This window comes from Mixophyes fleayi, chromosome 4 (assembly GCF_038048845.1).
Source record: "Mixophyes fleayi isolate aMixFle1 chromosome 4, aMixFle1.hap1, whole genome shotgun sequence".
Classification (NCBI taxonomy): domain Eukaryota; kingdom Metazoa; phylum Chordata; class Amphibia; order Anura; family Limnodynastidae; genus Mixophyes; species Mixophyes fleayi.
Genome location: NC_134405.1, coordinates 69,995,251 through 70,017,521, shown reverse-complemented (window position 1 = coordinate 70,017,521; position 22,271 = coordinate 69,995,251). Strand labels below are relative to the sequence as shown.

The window sequence follows — 22,271 nt, the reverse complement described above, 5'->3', positions numbered from 1 at the left end:
TACGGGTATCCAGAATGTGGCTCTCATATTCGTCACCGGTGGTATTAAAGAGAGGTTGAGAAGAGGTCTTGCAGGAGAATCTGTTGAGCACCAAAGGTTTTAGTAGGGAAACATGGAAGGAATTGTGGATTCTCAGAGAGGGGGGAAGGAGTAATTTGTAGGTTACTGGGTTGATGACTTGTGTAACCGGAAATGGCCCAATGAATCATGGAGCAAGTTTCATCGAGGGTACCCGAAGTCTAAGGTTCTGTGTAGAGAGCCATACTTTGTTTCCAATATGGAGAATGGGAACAAATCTATGGTGGCGATCGGCCGTTAGTTTATATCGTTGAGTTGCTTTTAACAAGTTTTCCTTAGTAGGTGTCCAGATGTGGGCCAGATCCCAAACGAAGAGAATGGGCTGCAGGAACAGAGGGTGCTGAGGAACGGGAGAAATCAGGAAGGATGGGGTGAGCCCCAAAGACAATAAAAAAGGGAGAGGAGTTGTGTATGTGATTGTTGTGTGTGAACTCTGCCCATGGGAGCAAATTATACCAGTCGTCTTGATTACTGGAGAAGCAGCGGATGAACATCTCAAGATCCTGATTAACACGCTCTGTCTGGCCATTAGTGAGTTTAAAATCAAATCGGGCGAAGAAAGAAGACCATCTAGCCTGGCGAGGATTTAGGCAGCGTGCCTCTCGGAGATAGGTTAGGTTTTTGTGGTCCGTAAAGACCGTCACCGGGTGTCTTGCTCCTTCAAGAAGGTGACGCCATTCCTCAAATGCTAGTTTGATGGCCAGTAATTCTTGATCGCCGATTCCATAGTTGCGCTCAGCAGAGGAAAATTTCTTGGAAAAGAACCCACAAGGCCGAAAAGTCCTAGAGGGGGATCTTTGGGAGAGAACAGCTCCTACTCCGACAGCTGATACATCCACCTCTAGAAAAAACGGTTCTCCTTGATCCGGTTGGGATAGAACAGGGGCAGATAGAAAGGCTTGTTTCAGGGAGGTGAAAGCAGAAACGGCCTCCGGGGGCCAAACCTTCGGGTGAGAGTTGTTATGGGCGCAATCAACGTGGAGAATTGGTTAATGAATTGTCTATAATAGTTGGAAAATCCAATGAAGCGTTGAAAAGCTTTCAAGCTCAGAGGTTGAGGCCAATTGGTGATAGCGGAAACCTTCTCCGGATCCATCTTCAATCCAGAACCAGAGACGATATACCCCAAGAATGCTATCTGAGGAACTTCAAAGATACATTTCTCCAGTTTACAGAAGAGTTTGTTTTGCCGTAGACGGAGTAGGACCTCTGAGACGTGAGACCGGTGAGCGGTGATATCTGAAGAAAAGATTAGTATGTCATCCAAGTAAACTACTACTGAGCTATAGAGGAGGTCCCTGAAGATCTCGTTGACAAACGATTGAAAAACAGCGGGAGCATGGCAAACAACATCTAAAAAAGCCATTACAGTTCTGGAACAACATCCTATGGACAGATGAAACAAAGATCAACTTGTACCAGAGTGATGGGAAGAGAAGAGTATGGAGAAGGAAAGGAACTGCTCATGATCCAAAACATACCACCTCCTCAGTGAAGCATGGTGGTGGTAGTGTCATGGCGTGGGCATATATGGCTGCCAATGGAACTGGTTCCCTTGCATTGATTATGATGTGACTGCTGATAAAAGCAGCAGTATGAATTCAGAAGTGTTTCGGGCAATATTATCTGCTCATATTCAGTCAAATGCTTCAGAACTCATTGGACAGTACTTCACAGTGCAGCTGGACAATGACCCGAAGCATACTGCAAAAGCAACCAAACAGCTTTTTAAGGCTAACAAGTGGAATGTTATGCAATGGCCAAGTCAATGACCTAACCTGAATCCAATTGAGCATGCATTTCACTTGATGAAGACAAAACTGAAGGGAAAATGCCCCAAGAACAAGCAGGAACTGAAGACATTTGCAGTAGAGGCTTGGCAGAGCATCACCAGGGATGAAACCCAACGTCTGGTGATGTTTATGCGTTCCAGACTTCAATCTGTAATTGACTGCAAAGGATTTGCAACAAAGTATTAAAAAGTGAAAGATTGATGTAGGATTGTTTAGTTTGTCCCATTACTTTTGGTTCCTTAAAAAGTGGGAGGCACATATTGAAACCGTTGTAATTCCTACACCGTTCACCTGATTTGGATGTAAATACCCTCATATTAAAGCTGAAAGTCTGCAGTTAAAGCACATCTTGTTGGTTTCATTTCAAATCCATTGTGGTGGTGTATAGAGCCCAAAACATGAGAATTGTGTTGATGTCCCAATATTTATGGACTTGACTGTGCATATATCCATATCATGTTTATGTCCATATCTCTGAATTATTATTTTTTTTTATAAAGGTAGGTTTAGTTACCCCTGGAGTGTTGGTACTATGAACACATCTATTTACACTAATCTTCAGTCCGCATTTGGCCATTCAAAATGCTGTAGGGCTTGGTTTATTAACATTACAGTTCACATGTCACCCACACATGGAGGCAGCCAGTTTGTGGGATGAGCCAACATTAATGAGTATGTAGCCTTTTTCAATATCAAGCAGTGGCCTCACAGAGGTGAAGAGGCATGGACTACATGCTAAATAAGGTCACTGATATTTAGCGAACTGAACCTTCTGCTTCATCAATTTTGATTCAGCCTACAAAATTGTGCACAAATTCACTTTAACGATTACCCTTAAATAAAAAAACAAAAAAAAACAAAACTAAAATGAATAAAAAGTAGGTGTAACTTTACATGAAATCTTTGTGTTATCCACAAACAGGAGAGTTTGTGGCTGAAAGGAATTTTAATCTCACGAGTGTGATATTACATTCTCACATTTTCTGCTTCCTTCTTCAATTCAAACACTTGGTGATAAATATTTCCTGATTTCCTTAAATGCCCTAAGACCTTCCCAGAGCAGATTTTTGCTTCATCAAGTGAACACAGATTTGAAACAAATGCATGGAAAATTTAATGGAACTTAAAACGTCTCTATGCATAGGACCCTCCCTTTTATCTTGACGTAGTTACAAGAACAAAGAATTGAACATTTCCCTTTATTGTAGAAAACACACAAGACCTCAATGACAAAAATGCAAGAAAGTCCATTGGGGGGAATGAATGTCTAGTTTGAATTGCACATGGTGGAAAGCGTAAAGAAATGTTACTTCGTCCTACCTACTTGTGTCTTAAATTAAAAGTATGTCTTAAAAATGAGCCATCTTATAGCCAGCCCATTGAAACTATAAGAAAACTGCCATTTACCAGCATCTCCTGAGCACCCATTTAAAGACCCCATGGCAAAACAAAATTTAATTTTTGCATGTGGACACCATTCAAGGCAAGCAAAGTAGCAACTTGCAGCTATACCCAACACCCTAAGTGCATCAATTCCTTTCTTGTATAAACACTTATATGAGGGCTAAGTGTCACAGCAAAAACATATGTGTTGCATACAGTTTCTTCTATTTGTATTGAAAGAAAAATATTTCATAGCAGCCAACGGGCCATTTTCTTATGAACCAATTGTCGTTGAATGTGACCCTATTTATTATTATCCCTATTTATAAGGCGCCACAATGTTACCGCAGCGCCGTACAGAATACAAACAGTAGACCATGCAGGACAGTATAGAACAAAAACGAGTAAAACCAAGACACCTATAGCTCCAAGCATAGCAAGTATTGTGAAGCTGTTGGAGAAGAACTTGTATAGAGACAGAAGGGAAGAGGGAAGTATGTAAGAGCTTACATACTAAAAGGGAAGGCAATACAGGCAGCAGGAGTCAGTGGAGGGGAACAAGTGCCAGAGGAGCTTGTAAAGCGAAGAGGGAGGTGAGGAGAACAAGCATGGAGAAGGTTAGGTGGATGGCTGGTAGACTTTGACGAACAGGTGAGTTTTAAGTGCCCGTTTGAAGGTGCACAGATTAGTGGAGAGTCGGAAGGAGCGAGGGAGATCATTCCAGTGGAGCAGGGTAGCGCGGGAGAAATCTTGAATTGCAATGTGGGATGAGGTGATCAGTGAGGAGGAGAGGCGATGGTCATTGGCCGAATGTAGGGAAATGACGGGAGTGTGAATGGAGAGGAGGATGGAGATATAAGAGGCTGTATGAGTATAGAGTGAAGGGGGGTGAGGTAGGAGTGGGGGAGGCCAATGAGAAGTTTACAGTAATCAAGACAGGAAATGATGAGTGTGTGGACGTTTTTGGTGGCATCCTGAGAAAGGAAGGGCCACATATGGGCAATCTTACATCATTGGAAGCAACAAGATTGGGCAAGAGATTGAAAGTGTGTGTGTGGGGGGGGGGGTGGGGGAGGGGGTGGGGGGGGGAGGAGGAGTCGAGGGTGACAACCAGGCAGCAGAGTTGGGGAACAGAAGAGATGGTGGCTTTAACAGTGAAAGATCAAGGTAGGGTGAAGATTTAGAAGGAAGGAAAACAATGAGTTCTTGTTTAACAATGTTGATTTTGAGAAAACGTGAGGACATACAAGATAAGATGGCAGAAAGGCATTCAGATACATGAGAGAGGAGGGGAGGGTGGGAAGGTCAGGAGAAGAAATGTAAAGTTGCATGTCATCAGTGTGTGTGTGAATTGAGGTATTAATATCACCTTAACCAGTCTGCACCTCATTTCTCACAAACTGTATATTCTATTTGAAAGTAGTTAAAATGTCTGCCAGCATGGGTTTTTTTTATCTTGCAGACTAGTCCATTGTTTCAGTCTAGGCAAAAAGATTATTGTCCACCAGTCCTGTATGAATGTCCATCACACCAGGAGGTCTCATGTATTAAGATAGTGAAAAGGTCAACAGATAGAACACTATATTTAATTACAGAGGACTGCATTGTGTATTTAAAATGTAATATGTCTGGATTGCGATATCTCCCGTTTAAACAAATTCTACTGTACAGCCACAGAACAATACCTATCCTTAATTATATCAAGAGTAGCTCATCTGCTTTCCCTTTGTCTGCATGTTTACCTGTGAAAAGGTAAACACAGAAAAGGACCAATCAGGCAGGTCCTAGAATTCTAAGGAAGGTCATTTTTGCCTTTAAATACCAACTCCAGAGAACAGCAAATTGGCATTCACTACCGAGTGATAGCCAAGTCAGTCTATATCTCTGCCTTGACAGGAAAGGGACAATCGGTCTCTGGAGTACTACCTTTGCCCTGATCTACCTCTCCAGGTCTTGGGGAGCTGTGTGTCTGCCAAAAGCAGAGTGACAGTGACTCTACCACTACCTTGCTGGTAGCCTTAAAGGAGAGAGGGTGATAAGTTTGGATTGATAGACAGCAGTCCCTGAGAGTGGCTAGGATACTGGTGAGGTGTTTTCATTATACCCTGTATGTTGCCTGTGCCAGACTGTAGTGTTAGTTATTGCTGCAGCTTATTCTTTAAAGATATTTATTGCTGTTTGGTGCTACCATTTTGTTAAATACTTATTTATTATACTTCCGATATTTGCCTCTGTGATTTTGAACCTTGGATAGGTACCGGGTAGGCCAGCTGTGCAGCACAGAGGGTTACATTAAACCCGGTACCTTCACAATTGGCATAAATGGTGATACTGAAGACCGAAGGAAGAGATGAGATCACCCAGGAAGGTAGTGTACAGTGAAAAGAGCAGAGGGCCAAGAACACAGCCCTAAGGAACTCCTACAGGGAGGGCAGTGAGGAGGAGTCAGGAGTGGAAACAGAGAAGGAGAAGTTGGTAAGGTATGAGGTGAGCCATGCAAGGACAGTGCCAGAGAGGCTGAGAGAAAGAAGGGTCTGCAACAGGAGGGGGTGGTCCACAGTGTCAAAGGCTGCAGAGAGGTCCAGGAGGATGAGCAAGAAGTGATCCCTGCATTTGGCCAAGAGGAGGTCATTCATAACTTTGGTCCAGACGGTTTCAATGGAGTGGAGGCGGCGTAAGCCAGTTTGGAGGGGGTCAAGGATAGTTTCACAAGAGGTGCCTGTTGAGGCAGATGCAGACAACTCACTCGAGTTTTTTAAAAGGTATAGGGGAGAAGTGAAATGGAGTGGTAGTTAGCGAGAGGTAAGGTCAACATTCGGTATCTTAATAATGGGGAAGATAAGGATGTATTTAAAGGAAGAGGGAATAATGTAGAGTGGCAAATTAAAAAGGTATGCAAGGTAGGAGTAGGCATTGAGGAAGAGGGAGTGAAGGAGGCAAGAATGGATGAGATCCAGGTGACAGGTAGGACGGGGGAGAGGAAAGAATAATGGAATGGACTTCATCACCCGATATAGGGCGAAAGGAGCTTGTTAGAGGAAGGTGGAACAATGAGGGTGGTAGTAGGGTTGAACGTGGTGAAGAGGTGGCAGGGATTGGAGGACTTAGAAGAAATGTGGGACTTAAAGAAGATTGTCAAGGGAGAGAGCGGAACTGTAAGGGGAGAGGATACATTTAAAGTAAAGGAAATTGGCCTTAGAGTGAGATTTCCTCCAGATGTGTTCAGCAGCACAAGTGCACTTTCGGTGAATTTGGAGTGCCATTGTTGGGGTAGCAAGCAGCAATGGCTGACAGAAGAGGCAGGGGCAAGAGTATCCAGGGCATTGGTAAGGGAGAGGTTATCTGGTCAGTGCATGCCAGGTGGAAAGAGGGGAGAGGAGAGTTTCAAGAAGAGGAGAATGGAGGTAGGGTCTAGAGCACCAAAAGTTTGTGCCTAAGAAGGGTAGATTTAGGTGGGGTGGGAGTGCAGGAGAGGGTGACAAAGCGAAGGAGAGGAGATGGTAGTCAGAGAGAGGGAGGGGGGGAGTTAGAAGTTAGAAGCACATTGATCAGAGAAGATAAGGTAAAGGGAGTGACCAAAACAGTGGATGGAGGATGAGGTCTGCTGAGTGAGGCCAAAGGAGAAAGACTGCAAAAAATGTGATGGTGGCAGGATCAGTGGGGTTTTCAATAGGGATGTGACATTATTCCAGTGAAAGGGATAAGACTTTCACTTTAATCATGAACACCACAGTTTCCATGCCTCTGTTAAATGTAGTGTGTGGTAATATGTATTAACAGTTAGCATTGTCCCAAGAGCCACAATAGCTCACAATATGGCTCCAAGATCGGACTATCAAAAGGAAACACGAGGGCTGCAAAATACTTTTTTGTTGAACACATTTATTATTTGTTTTCAGTTGCATAAGTATATAAATAGAATAAACATACAATATATTCACATGTGGACATTTAGTTCAAAGAAAGAAACACCTTGTATTGCTAAACACTGGGAGGCTGCACAGAGAGAGGTCGACACTGCTAAAGAACACAAGGAAGGGACATTGGAAACTAGAATATACCTCTAATGTTTCAATCCTACAAACCACTGGGGGAAGGGGGGGGGGGGGTATTTACTAACTGGCGATTCAGACAATTCTCTGCGACTTTTTTCGGGCTGCACCCACTCTATGGAACTCTCTCCCACGCACAATAAGACTCTCCTCTGGTCTACAAACTTTCAAGCGTTCTCTGAAAACCTACCTATTCAGACAAGCTTATAATATTCCTCAACCACCATCTTAACCTCACTACCTTTAGCCTGTTACACAATTTCACACAAGACAACTACCCCCGGACCAACATTGTTGTGTGACAGGATCATTTAGCTTATGAGTCACCCTACCTTTGCAGTCTGGCTGGGCCAAGATGCAAAATGTATACTTAACCTCATGTGTCAATCTCCCATTGTCCCATAGATTGTAAGCTTGCGAGCAGGGCCTTCTCACCTCTTTGTCTGTTTTACCCAGTTTGTTTATTACGTTTGTCCCCAATTGTAAAGCGCTACGGAATATGTTGGCGCTATATAAATAAATGATGATGATGATGATGATTAGCCATAATTTTCCAAATGGCAATTTTATGAAGGACAAAACCCGCTGGGCTTTGTCATTAATAAAATTGGCATTTTAAAAAAATGACAGCAAAAGCTCAGAGATTCAGCGGTTGTTGAAATCGCCACCAAGTTTAAATACCCCCGTGTCTTCCGCACAATACTTATGGTCAGTTCTGCCCCTTCCATAGAGCTAGCCACCTGTATTCTGCAATTCAGAGACAAGTGTGTGTCAGAAGAAGTGATCTTTTCTTGAAGTGATATAGAGCAAGCTGCAGACCAAAATCCAAGAGACTAACGATGAACACAGAGAGAAAAATAATTTTTCAACCTCATTGCTAAACCACCAGATTGGCGGGCAACTGTCTTTCCTTAGACTCTACAGTTCTAAAACAACGGCCAAGCAGGTTTTCTATCTTGCCAATCAGATTCTGATTGAACAGGATGGCCAGTTTGGAGCCCACACAAGCTACAATGTCAGACCCACCACATTGGGCATGTCTGGTCAGCTTTAATTTTTATTAATTTATTTTAACAAAGGGTATGCCAATGTCTTTCAGTCATTGCAATCAATGACCGTAACCAACACCATGGGACCAATCCCATATGGCACATTGATTTCTATCTTCAGGTCTGTGGTGTGAAAGATAGATTTACAGCAACATTCGTCTTGAAGCTGTGGCACAAAGCAGGTATGCAGAGCTTCTAATCACTTTGGTTAATGATTGTTATACAGTATCAAGCTACAGATATCTGTTGGGGACCAGTGACATGCTATAACACCATAAAGGATTTATGTACCACTATCCAGTCCCACAGCAAAGCAGCCACTTAGATATTAAACAATATACATATGCCAGGGCTCTGTGCCCTGTCTGAAACCATCATGATTACTTGCATCTAAAAAGGAAATCGTACTTAAAGTGATGTCTTACAGGTATACGATTCTGTGGTGGAAAGAGCATCCTGCAGGCACTGGGTAGTACTACATGCAAAATTCAGTTTCATAAAAGAGCACCTGCCACCTGCACACAGTGGACACAATTTGTAGGACAAACAATATTCATGACAAAATGGCCACCTCCAGTGCACTTTAATACAATTTTAGTGGTATACAGGGGTGTAAATGGGTATTTGTGGGCCCTATAGCAAACTTTTGTCAGAAGTCAATTTCTAACCTTCAACTTACTGAAGCTGTACTGTTATAGTAACCAATAGGAAGCAGTCTACACTAATAACCAATCACAGTCTTATTTTTGCGTACTTTGACAGCAGCCACTGCCTGATCGCTAGAGGGAGCTTCAGTAAGCCAGAGGATGTGGCAGTTGCGCCTCCTGCTTTCGTGATAGATACCTTCCTGTCAGTGGAAGTACATCTTTTCTTCAGCAGGAAACAGTCTACAACATTTTTCCCATATTTCCCTTTTTGAGAAAAAAGCAACCCACCACTATGCCAAAAAGTTGTCTCTTGATAAAGCATCATTAAAATATTCCTAAAGTAAGATCTGATTTTATAACAAGGTGAATAGTCAACCAGGTTGTTATTCCCCACAATATGTGGCGCAATATGTCTTATTTGTTTTATAAAAGTTATATTCTAATGTTATATGGACAAAATACAAGCTCTCCCTATCTGTAGCACAGTAACTCTTCTCGTTCATGAAATGGCTCCTGATAAAGAACTCTTACAATATCAGGCAAATAATCTTTTATGTAAAAATAATAAAAATATCAGAAAAAGGTTTGAGCATTATGCTGTGAATTCCCAACACTATTACCAATAGGATCAAGACTTACACAATAATTTAGTACTTATGTGGTGGAACCAATAACACTGGCTTCATTCTCACGAATGTTACTTCAGCCACAGACTTGCTCTCACAACCCCAGTAAGTGACGATTTTACTTTAACGGGTTCAGTTTTCTTAGGTTGCCAGATACAGATTGACCATTTAGATAATGTACATAGCCGGGAATCTCTGAAAGGCGTTCACATAACGGTATACACTAGGTCCAGGATTCAGCTGAAAACTTCAGGTTTCACGCATTTCACCAACAGAATCTGAAACCTAATCCCCCCTGCCGTTATAGAGCACACGACACGGAGTTATCACTTCATTTTATTATGCACATTAGGATTCAGATTCAGTTCTGTGCGACTCCAGTATCCAGCCAAATCCTAAATTATGGATTTAATGCTGCCCCAGAATAAAGCTAACCAATGCTGAACTTCTCAGATACCACCATAATGGTGTCTGACACCACATGCCATAGAACACACCCTAAACCTCTGTAAATAAAAAGTCCATGCACGGACATACCTACCTCGCACAAAACCATTTCCAATCTAAGCACTCCATCTACAACAGGTGTCTTCAACCTTTTAAAACCTACCACCAACTTTTGTATCTTTGTTGATGGTAAAATTTACTTAGCACCCACCGATGCCGCAGTAACTCAATTTAGCATAAGTGCAATGTAATTTTTTGAGGGGAGGGTTATTGTATTTAACTATATAAGCAGCTACGAACATAAGCCTATGTAAAAAAAAAAGGCAAACTCTGCAGTCTTGCATACGAGTATACAGGTTACTGTATTCTCATATATACATGCAGGTTGTTGGTATGCACTGTAATGCTCTGTGACAGTCTCTGCACGTCCGTGCAGTATACACTTCTTGTTGTGGTGAACAGGTTCTCTTATACTTATATTAAAGTATAATATTCTTATTAAATGACCAGGTTGTACCGATGACTACCGCTGGTTAAGGGGAAATCCTCCCAAAACTGTAATTTACGTTAAACCCAGACCTAAGGAATATGTACGCAGCTGCTACTAGATGGATCCCTTCACTGTGGGCACTAATGCAAGACTCGGTGCGAAAACCGAACTTACGGTTTCAGGAGTATGCGCAGTAATGTCTTTCAGACACTGGAGTCCTGGCCCACTTCTACCTGCCACTAGAACACTGGGGATCAGCTGCCATGGAAATGGAGTGAAGCGCTCCAGTTTAACACTTAGCAATGTCGAACATTGCTAAAAACCCCACCGTCCATCATGAAAACTGAATTGCCTACTAGTGGGCGGTAGGGTCCAGGTTGACTTCTACTGATCTACAGCCTGGCACCTCAGCAACCTGTACATCAACCAGGGCTACAATCTTACCATGGTGGATACTCAAATTCACATGGCCAAGACCAATCTCCTGATGCACTAGTACAATATAGAAGAAAGGACAGTGTTCAGTTGGTGGCTATATATATATAATCTCCATCCAACGGGAGGCCAAACACCATAGACACCGGCCCCTGCTCTCCCATCTGCGGACACACTGGGATAGCAAAAAGGGTTTTCCAAGTGTGGTGTAACTACAAGTAGGTATGGAGTAAAGATGTCATTATAGAGTCCCACAGAAGGCCACACGTTCAGCTTCTATATAAAGTAACACTCATTTTAAGTTCGATCATTGTATGGCAACTGTTATATATATTTTTGTTAATGTTTATATTGGAACTTTACTATAAGAAACCTTCTATTTTTAAGGCTTTGTGGGCATTTATTGTAAAGGGAATTCAAATTTGTCATGTGTGAACAACTTATGGCTTGGACCAGACTTGCGGTCCTAATCACTATATTTCTTAAATATACTGTTGTCTTCTGTGGTCCCAGTTTCCCTGTCCCTTCCCACAATAGGCCAGTAATCACACCACCATGTCAGTTTATAATGTAATCACTGGATTGGTCATAGATTCATACAACACTGTATACACATCTCAGTTTCCGTTTCAAATTTTTCCCAATTTGTAAACCTAGAGAGAAAACCGGTAGGTGTCATCCTGAAAGTTTGCAACAATGTGGAACTGGTAAGTCATTATAAAGGTATACATTCTAAAACGTTCTTCCTTGTTTCCAGTACAAATTTTATCTCGCTAACACAGTGCCAAACTCTACCCAGGAGAATATTTTTTCTACTGCCGTTCCTGTGTCGGCTCCAAACAGGTTTTTCCAGTAGCAAGCCTCATTCCTCCTAATATGAAGAGATTTTTATTCATACACAAAGCTCCTACTTTACAATTATCATTATCTTTTATTTGTAAGGTGCCACAAAGGCCCGCAGCGCTGTACAGAGAGCATGGGACAAACCAGGCAAACCGCAATAAGAAACAAAATGCAATTAAATGATCAACCTGGCTAAGAACTGGTACACCAGGCACAGAGGTACAAGGATTTCAGAACACTAGATGGGAAGGATGAGGAGTGGGCAGTGAACTAAAGCATGCTGAATAGATGGAGATGTGAAGGCCAGGGAGAAGAGTGTGAGTACCTAGTGTCGAGGTGACAGGAGGACGACACGAGGATTAGAGGGCCCTGCTCGTGGGAGCTGACAATCTAAAGGAAAGGGGCAGACTAACAAACACTAAGAGGAAACAATAAATATTAACGTATCTCACAATGATGATATATTAGGTTAACATTTTGAACTGAACTTAGTTTGTTGTAATATCGGTTGCTGGCTTGTTCATCTTAGTATAAAGTGACCAGAGTCTGCCTTGAAACAACTGGTAGCAGTCAATTGTCATCAGATGTAACAAAATGTCTGACTTTCTCTGTGCTGCTGACGGTTCTTATATACAGTCACTACAATCACCGTGCATCCTCAGTATTGGGCTGATGTTGGCTAAATAGAACAAGGGTGACCAGCTGGTGTGGTCTATCTGGTAGAGATACAACAGACCTTACAAATTAATAAAAACAGAGTAAACAACAACAACTTCACATTTTATTTTTGAACAAAAATTACCCTACCCTAAAGTATATTAAAACGAAAATAAAATATAAATATTGTTTCATGATTCGGTCCCTTAAAATCAGTGGAAAGAAATGTAACATTTTAGTCGCGTCTTAGAACCGTTCCCTGTCAGGTCCACATCACGTATCAGCATAGCAGCAAAAGCATAGTTTGGTTCCCTTGGAGAAGACTGGTTTCCATATAGGCTACCGTTACTTCACAGTGGTAACGGAACAAAGACAATAAAACAGGAACATAACAATTTCACAATTTATACCTCAGGGTGAGAGAAACCATTTAATGGACATGCAAGGCAAACCAACTAGGGTTAAATAAAAATGTTAAAAATCATGTACATACACCACATGAAATGCAGGGGGCAGTGTGACAGCAGTGGCTAGGGATAGTCATGTGACAAGTGTTTGCAGGAACCAGGGAGATGCCTGGTCTCTCTCTAAAAAGTGACAGGTTTCATATTTCAGTCACATATTTGCTTTGTGTTAGGAGGACCCTCGATATATTCTCTCTATAGCAGGATGAATACATGTAATACACACACTCTAAAAGCTGAAGACACCTGGGATCATTTCTCATCTGTAAACATGTTCCAAAGCAGTTTATTCTAGTTACAGGATACACGAAGGGTGTTTTACTATATTCCTTATTTTCTAAAACAGGAAAGGATTCATTGGTACAAACACTTTACTTACACCAGCAATCAAGTGGCTCAAGGATCACTAGCCGCTTACTCCAAATGGAGGAGTAATTGTGGCTGCTATATTACAGATGTTATTGAGCAATGTTCCAGATATACAAGTGTCTTGCCCCAAAATACCCACAATGCCAAATCCTATAAGAATAAATTGGATCAGAATTCAGCACTTTGATGCAGGCACTCAGCCCAAGTGGCAAAAGACTGGTTCTCCAATTTGGCCACTCAAACCAAGCAGCAGGATCACCACATGTGCTTACGACGGGGCAGGTGAATCTATCAGAGCTTCTATGGTGTGGAATACATTAACTTGTGCAACGGGAATATAATAAATTGACTAAATGACCCTTACTCATTTCATGATTGTGGTCTAAAACGTGACACTAAAGAAAATCTGTTATGTAAACATAAGTACATACATTTATCTATCTATCTATATATATATATATATATATATATATATATATATATATATATATATATATATATATTATTTGTAACAGAGCCCAATACACATGTAATTAAAATATAGTAAAATTTACAGTTAAAACCTGCTTTCCTATATAGTAGTTCCATACTCTTAGCATTATTTTGGACTTTCACTTTTGGCAACAAACTTCTCGGTATATTAGGCATTTTGCAGGTCTCATCTCTGCCGGCCTGGTCAGTTGGGCCATGCAGTTTACACTCTTTATCTGAATGTCTGTATGTGTAAGTAAACAGGGCTGAGTAAAGTCCAAGTTTGGTCAGCATTTAACCTTAAGCAAACAGGTTGAATACCAAAACCTACGGAATCCTTGTAAGAATAGAATGAAATAGAATTAAGGCAAACCTATTATTCTGAGCCAAATTCTACTATCCATTTTCCAAACTGAATGGAGAAAGGGCTAGCAAAAAGAAAAGAATCTACAAAGCACCTGGCACTCAGCTACAGGACGCTAACAAACATTTCAATGTACAATGACATCACACATTCCCTTTACCCCGCCATTCTTTCTATTTCTAGGAGAATTGGGTACTGCTGTATTAACACAGAGTAAATACCGATGGGAGGCACAGAAACAACCATGTAACAGCAGGTATTTAAAAAGGACATATCACTTGGCTTAAAATATGTACAGTATATTGTTGGACCATGTGTAAATGCTAGTAAATTCCTGTCCCAAAAGCTTATGAAGGACCTCTCCAAAACACTAGATGGCGCTGTGAATGAAACGGATTCATGGAAAGCAGCATACCAAACAGTACTAGCCGCTTGCTTAAAGTGCCCTTATCTACACCTAGCTATTCTATCTGCCACGCGTTTTGTGGGCTGAACCAGTGTTAATGTGAATGCCGCCTCTCAATTCACCAGGACCCGGTGACGCCCCAGTGAAATGATAGGTACTATCCAGCATATGGCTCCCACCATGGTTTGTAGGAGACAGGTGCTCTTTGAGCCAGCTATAACGTACAGCATCAGATACATTCAACAATGAATGGGCTCCAAGTATAGAATTCATTTCCCAATAAAAATTGTGCTACATATAGAAAACCCGTAAGTAACAGTTAAACATGTTTAAGGAACTGGTCAAATAAGTAGTTAAAATAAGAAATAAGGAAGAATGTTGAATAACTGATTAACCCTGTGTAAAGGAAAGTTCCCGCAGAATAACACAGACTATATGCACTGTGTTAGAATATATTGTACGCTGACTTACACTGCAGGGCACTGCTAAACCCACTGCACCCTGTAAATGGGCCAAACTGTCTAAATGACCAGAGCTTCATTACAAGCCATAACACAATAACGTAAATAATTTAAACATGATGTAACAGTTACATAAAAATCTAATATATAGAAATGCTAAAATGTGAACAGTACATTTATAACTTAGGATCGGTGTCAGTGCTCAGGAAGGCTGGTAAACACAATACTACAACATCCCATACAGCCTATAAAATATAAATAGAGGATATTCATGACCGTGGAGTAAAGAAAAACTGGAATACACCATGGAGTTGTTACCCACCACAGGATGACTTTCATTTATCAGCTAGGTTATTCATGCTGCCCTGTAGCTTTTACTACATATGTGTCTTATATGTATTATGCTTAATGTCATGGGTTAGTGCAGAGCTTAGCTGTGCTCTCTGCTTTTCATACAACTATACACAGAGCCGCCGTGGATCACATTCCAGGGTAAAATATAAAACCAGTCTGAGGAGGAGGACTTGGAAAGATAATGCAATGCGTTTAGTATAAGCGGCATGTACAATGCAAGAGATTAACCCTTTATTTGGCAAGCATTGAAAATATTAAGTAAAATGTTTCTTGCAGCACTGTATTCATACACCACCTAGTGATCAATATTGGAACTTCGGAAACCACCGACTACTCTGAACACACATTTAGATGGTACTCTAGACTCTGAAGCACCTCTAACAAGGAGAGGATAAAAATGTAAACATTGTTACATAAAAGTAATGCGAAATTCATCTTGAGAGCAACACTGCCAAATAAAGGGTTAAAATCGGGAGGTGGAAACTCCCTTTAGTAGTTCTGACAATGAAATTCAAGCAGTTTTTCTTCACTCTAAGGAATGTCCCCGTCCCCCCATAACTTGTCAGTGTGTGAGATCGTGGCATATTCTCTAGGTTACTCCTCTGTGAGCGTAGCTGAATAGGCAACAGGCTGGGTCTTCAGAAGGTACATGTAAACAGAAGCTTGGTGAAAAAAGGAGAACAAAAGGCAAAATAGGACATTGCACAAATGTTTACACAGAGGAAGCGACTTCTGGAACCTTCTCCGGCAGCAGAAGGGTTAAGGAGTCCTCTCAGGGAAGGGCCGGAACAGCATTGTTGTACAGTGAACCCACACGCGGCATCGGGTCGAGGAGTCGCCAAGACCGGGCATACAGTCGTTTTACACCCCCTCACCATTTCCCAGCATCCCCTTTTCTGTTAGGTGCAGTTTTAGTGTGTTGAAGATGTGAATTTGTTGGTCAGGACGCAAAGTTAAAAACTGCTGAATTAGTTTACTCGGATTGGGACCCCTATAAAAGAAAAAAAAAGAGAAAAGAGAAAAGAGAATCTTCAATATTTACATCAAAATGATCATGAGTTTAAGGCTAGTCTCACATAAAGGAAAAAAGTTTGTATACTGGTTGCTAGACCGTTTTACTGCCCTTAAATAGGATAAACTTATTGTACAATATTGTATTTACACTATAAACAATTACTGATTTGTAAAGGGAGTGCACCGTACAAATCACTGTTAATAATAATAATAATTGCCTGGATAATAGGATTCTTTGAAAGCAGAGTTTCCCTTTAAATTTTGACTCCTGTTGAGACGGTGTACAAATTAAGGATTGAATTATTAAACTGTAATATATTTGATAGAACGAGAGATCAAATAATGTACTTTCACAGGAACACAGGATGAGGACAAATCATTGTTGCCAAAGCATCTCCTCCAACATGGATTTTTAAATGTATTGTACTAGATTTTAATTAGTCCTCCAAATTAAGGAAACGTCCCATTTGTGTATTTAGGATTTGTAGACTGAGCATTGTACAGACAGTCAGGGGAAGGAGAACATGAACGTGAATTGTGTTCCTGCTGGTAGTGGCCCATTACTAATCACACAGGATCCATCCATTGCCCACCTGATGAAGCTGGCAATGTACACGTTCACAAACGTGGCCATCAAGTACTGACAGTCAAATCTGTCCATGATACCTCCGTGGCCAGGGATGGTGTTGGCAAAATCCTGTGGAAACAAAGAAACATAAGGAATTGAGGCAGCACATGGTAGGGAGGTTACAAGGAGAAAAAAAAAATTAATTCAAGGACCCATTATCTGCATGGGATATAAATTGGTGTCCTTCCTCTGAGAACATCATCCCTAGCTCTACCTCTCATTGCAGGATCTGAAGGGTGGGACATGCAGGACGCTAGCTAGTTGTGGAATGAAGGTACACCTCGCCTGGACAGTCAGGTCCAGTCATCAATCCACAGCTAAACTTGGGAAAATGTTCTCTATGTGCCTCCAGTCCACTGTAGCCTGCATGACTAAAAAATATGGCTCCTCTAGAGACAAGCATGAGGTAAGGGTGGAGGTTCCAGGGGAGGGACACCACCTGGCTGCTTCTGTAGGAGAAAGCCTTCAAGGTTCTCCTTTAAGACACCATAAAATGCCAGAGGGTATTTCTGCCCTCTGAAATAGCCCATTTCATCCACACACGGAATCCTTTAGGATTATTCCATACTCCGGTAGTTGTGGCATACTGGTTGTTTGGGATTAAGCTATGAAGGAGTTCAAAAGGTCAAGCTGACCGAATAATCAGTACACGGAATAACCCTGCACCAACAGCGACTGCATTCACACAACACAAGCGCGTCCCACACATATAATTACTTTTATTTTGAACGCTCGCTTGAATCCGCTGGCAAAGAATCCTCCAAACGGCCCAATGAGTGAAGCAAACGTGGAAAGAGCAATACTGTGTATTTGGAAAGGATACATCCAGATTGTTTTCTGCAGGAGAAGGTGAAAAGAATAGGACATGCGATATGTAAATGTGACCAATAATTGAGGCGACTTATTCGTTAATGTCTATAATAAAGTACACACCTCTTTCTGCATGAACCCTATACACTCACTGCCACTTTAGTTAAGTATCCTATTCTGTATATGAAATACAGACCAATAATAACTACACTTCCAAGCAGTAACAGAAGATTACCTAAAGTATTTTGAATATGCTTCATTTGTTTTCCTCATTTCACAATGTTATATTATTATCAAACTCTTTATTGTATCCAAGTAACTGGATTGAACCAAATAACTGTTGTGTTAGCAGTAATGAAAAACACAGCTTGTGTGCGTCTCAATATCTGTATATATTTACATACGTTCTCCTAAATTCATTCCAGAAATGCAGCCAGCATAGCTACTAATAGGCTGTTTTACTTATTTAGAATGGATTGGATCAATACGATGGCACGAAAGGGAAAAATAAAATTATAGGAACATTTCTTACTACATGGAAAATTTATATAGAGACAATTTTTCCACAAATTAAAGCAGCTCTGACTAGCAATTTCCAATACACCTTTTGTTCATCAATGAGCCGCTCTCTGGTTCTAGCTCACTATTGCATCCGATTCATTCTCAAGTGGGTACCAGGCACCATTCAATAAACAGCAAGCCTGCCTGGGACCCCTAACTATAAGTTACAGAGAGAGATGAGAAGGAAGCAAGTCTGTTTGTCTGTCTCTACCTGGCGATGCTTGGGCTGGAGTGTGGATCAACGGCAGCATCCAGACTAGGGTCCTGCGGTTGACTCTCCATGTTTGCTATGTGCTTTGTCCCTGTATGTTTCACACCACACTATGGTTTTGATGTGTTATTTGTTAACAAACTTAAAGTATTTTGTAGAGGTTGCTAACTTTTTATTATGGATATTACCTGTATATAACCGGAAGGCTTTCACTTACATGCTAATGACTTACTAAACTTTTATTAATTCTGAGAGGACATGGAAAGCAAAACGCAACCTTAATCCAGGTAGCAATACAATGTACGCAATACCAGGCTGTCACGTGTATTCTGCAGTGCAGCCACTAGATGTTACTTTACAAAAGCATACGGCATGACTTCCTGTACACAGCATGTTGTAACCATGTGCTACAATACAAGAAGTACCATACACAACTGGACATTCTGATATTGCAGATTACAACACCCGCTCTATACTACCCCCTAAACTATTGCCAGCAGGACTCTCACTCCAACTTCTCATGTTATATTCCTGCACTGTAAGAAGTTCATTTCATCCCCTCATCTTCCAGCACTGTGAGATGTATACTGGAACTTTAAAATAAAATGTAAATTAAAAATAATAAAATAAAAAAATAAAAAAATGTGACCCCAGGTGAGTAACACTCAATTGTTGCTCCCCATAGCAAAATTTGAGGAGGGGCCTGGTGATCTGCTCTTCTGAGTATGTGCAGCAGGACTAGCCCTCTATTGTTCTGCAAGTACCTGGACATGAGCAGAGTGGAGGCATCAGTAGCCGATAGACCAGCGCTGGGGCCCCTCTCACCACCTCGCCCCATAACAGTACCAGGGCAGCCTATGTGGCCATCTCCGCTACTGCTGTCCCCCATCCTTCCATCTAGCATGGTTAGTCTCCAGGTCATTTAGTACTGCAGCTCTCCCTGCTGTAAGAGGACAGCAGATTTCCTGGTGATTTAAGCTGCTAGGCAATGCGGCATGTACTGAATGCAGTACCTAACTGGTTAGCCCTAGGTCCTATGTGCTGTACAATAGTACAGCTGTACAATAATTTGATCTAAGCACTACACACCTTTCATCCTTGAAGATAACAGTTAATCTCCCAATCTTCTACTCTAGCGAATCTGCATGATCTGGTAGGGCTAGAGTAACAATGGCGGTCTCTGAGGACGGTCCCTAACCAAACCACCACAAATAACTATTATGGAGGTCCTGCTGAGGTCTCTAATCACTTGTGAGTTAATAGCCTGCATTCTAATAAATACTTGCTTAAAATGGCTCCCTACAGTGAGTCATGTTTACAAAGCGCACTGCAAAGCGCACTGAGATGGACCACATCGCACACTCTTTCTGTTTAATCTTTAAGAAGATGTGCACCTAGGTTTGCCAGGAGGCTGAAATACGGTGTGCAATTATGTAAACGTCAGATCTATAGTCCAACCTCCGAACTCTAGCATTTTTCTGAAAGAGGAGATCAGGGTCGTCTATTACATATGACAACTGTGTGGCTTTTTTTTTTGCTTTGCTTTTTAAACACTTCCCCCAAATGCATACAATTCTCCACTGAAGCGCGATTAGGAGGTACAAAATACATCCCATTAATATTACAGCTCTGAGCTGGTGTCAGGTATGTCTCCTGAGTGCAATGGCCCTGTTCATCCCATCATCTCTTTCTAATAACATGCCTGCACTAAATTAAACCAAAACCAGGAGTCATGCGTATTGTAAAGAAGGCACATGTGATAGGTGCACTTTAAACTAAAATACAATGAGTACTACAACAAAGTGGAACCACTGAGTGATACTCTTATGACAGGAGAAACTAAAAAAATAACCTAAGTGTTTACACAGTGCTGTATAGTAGAAGGTAAAGGAAACATAACTAAAATTGCTTAGTGATCCAAATAGTGTCTGCCTTTTGTATTTGTCATCTTATATAACCCATTACTGTACATCATTATGAAATATAAAAGGAAGATAAAACCACAGTGACAGATGGACTTGTTCATAAGTACAGATCTGACATTTGTCGTCCTTACCCAGCTGATGATGGACTGAAGCATGGCGGGTATAGGATATTCTTGTAACTGGAAGAGTTCTGATGGTTCACAGTCCACAGTAAATCGGTTGGAATCGTTGTTAAATTCCACGGGACATACAAAGTGATTGTACCCAGACATGACATAGGACAGCTACAGAGAGAATAAATACACATTAACAAGAAACAGGAAGGAACGGTAGTGGTGATACTTGGAGTAATGAAGATTCCGCAAACATTACTGCAGGAAGACACAGCCAGTACAAATTTGGACCTTGGCGTCTGCCGGTACCTCAGCACTGTCCTTTTGCCCATGGCAATAGCAATGTCCGCAACAGTATTTTTTTTTTTATTCCGGTCATGTTATTTTAAAATATAACAGGGATATGGCTGCAAACAAGAAGAATGCAGAGGGTAGAAAAGAAGGGGCGATGAATGGAATGCAGGGGCGCACCCAGGAAGGGTTTCCTAGTCCCCAGGAACCCCTCTCCTACCTGGGGTGTTGTATGCTTACAGTGGCTGGCCCCTCTCCCGGGACCAGCCACTACTGCTTGTAATCGTCTCAGTCAGTCCCCTGCTGTGTGAGCACAGCTCTCTGCCGGCATATTGGCCCCGCCCCTTCCTCCCACACGGCCAGCATGGGTGTTATGCAGGAGGCAGCAGCAGAAGAAGGTAAGAATGTGTGTGTCAGTGTATATGTCAGCTTACATATCTGTGTGTGTGTGTATGTATGTATGTATGTATGTATGTATGTATGTATGTATGTATGTATGTGACAGCTTACCTATCTGTGTGTTTATGTATGTATGTGTCAGCTTACATATCTGTGTGTTTATGTATGTATGTATGTATGTATGTATGTATGTATGTATGTATGTGACAGCTTACATATCTGTGTGTTTATGTATGTGTGTGTATGTGACAGCTTACATATCTGTGTGTGTATGTATGTATGTATGTATGTATGTATGTATGTATGAGCTTACATATCTGTGTGTTTATGTATGTGTGTGTTTATGTATGTGACAGCTTACATATCTATGCGTTTATGTATGTGTGTGTATGACAGCTTACATGTTTGTGTGTGTCTGTGTATGGGACAGTTTTCATATCTGTGTTCGACACAGTGTGTGTTTGTAGCCACGCCCCTACACATACTGGACACACCCACTTGTATTGTGGCGCAGAAACCCCCCTCCTCGAATCCTGCGTTTGCCCCTGGAATGGGTGGCTTGTGCAGTGCTGGGGATAACAGAATACATGAAGGTGCAGTTACCATGATGTTCATATATCATTCGGGATCTCTCAAACATCTCCATAGTGTGTCACAATGGCTACCAGTCACTATTGCACATGTGTTATTTTAGCTCTTACAGCAGTTAAATAAATTAGGTATTTTCCATATTACTGTACTTTTTTTATTTAATATGCAGAATTTTGTATCCAAGAGAGAGTTTGCAGAGTCACCAAACCATAAAATAGATTTCTTGTATTTCCAGCACTCCAAGGTAAACTAGATCTAATGGTGATCGATAAACCATTAGATCCATTTGTATGGATCTAGTAAGCCACCTGGAAAAACACTGAATTAACTCTCCCTTGC

General features: G+C 41.4%; 1 protein-coding gene across 3 annotated transcripts in view; it reads right to left on the bottom strand.

Moving 5' to 3' along the window:
* Positions 1-12,611: 12,611 nt before the first annotated feature.
* CDS2 (CDP-diacylglycerol synthase 2) overlaps positions 12,612-22,271 on the bottom strand; it is a 40,822-nt gene continuing 31,162 nt past the window's right edge. For all 3 annotated transcript variants that reach the window (XM_075207391.1, XM_075207389.1, XM_075207390.1), the window contains 4 exons: positions 20,670-20,822; positions 17,749-17,868; positions 16,997-17,100; positions 12,612-16,380 (listed from right to left, as the gene is read on the bottom strand). In XM_075207391.1, coding sequence (XP_075063492.1) covers positions 16,251-16,380; positions 16,997-17,100; positions 17,749-17,868; positions 20,670-20,822 — 507 coding nt within the window. In that variant the 3' untranslated portion in view covers positions 12,612-16,250. The remainder of the gene's footprint in view (positions 16,381-16,996; positions 17,101-17,748; positions 17,869-20,669; positions 20,823-22,271) is intronic.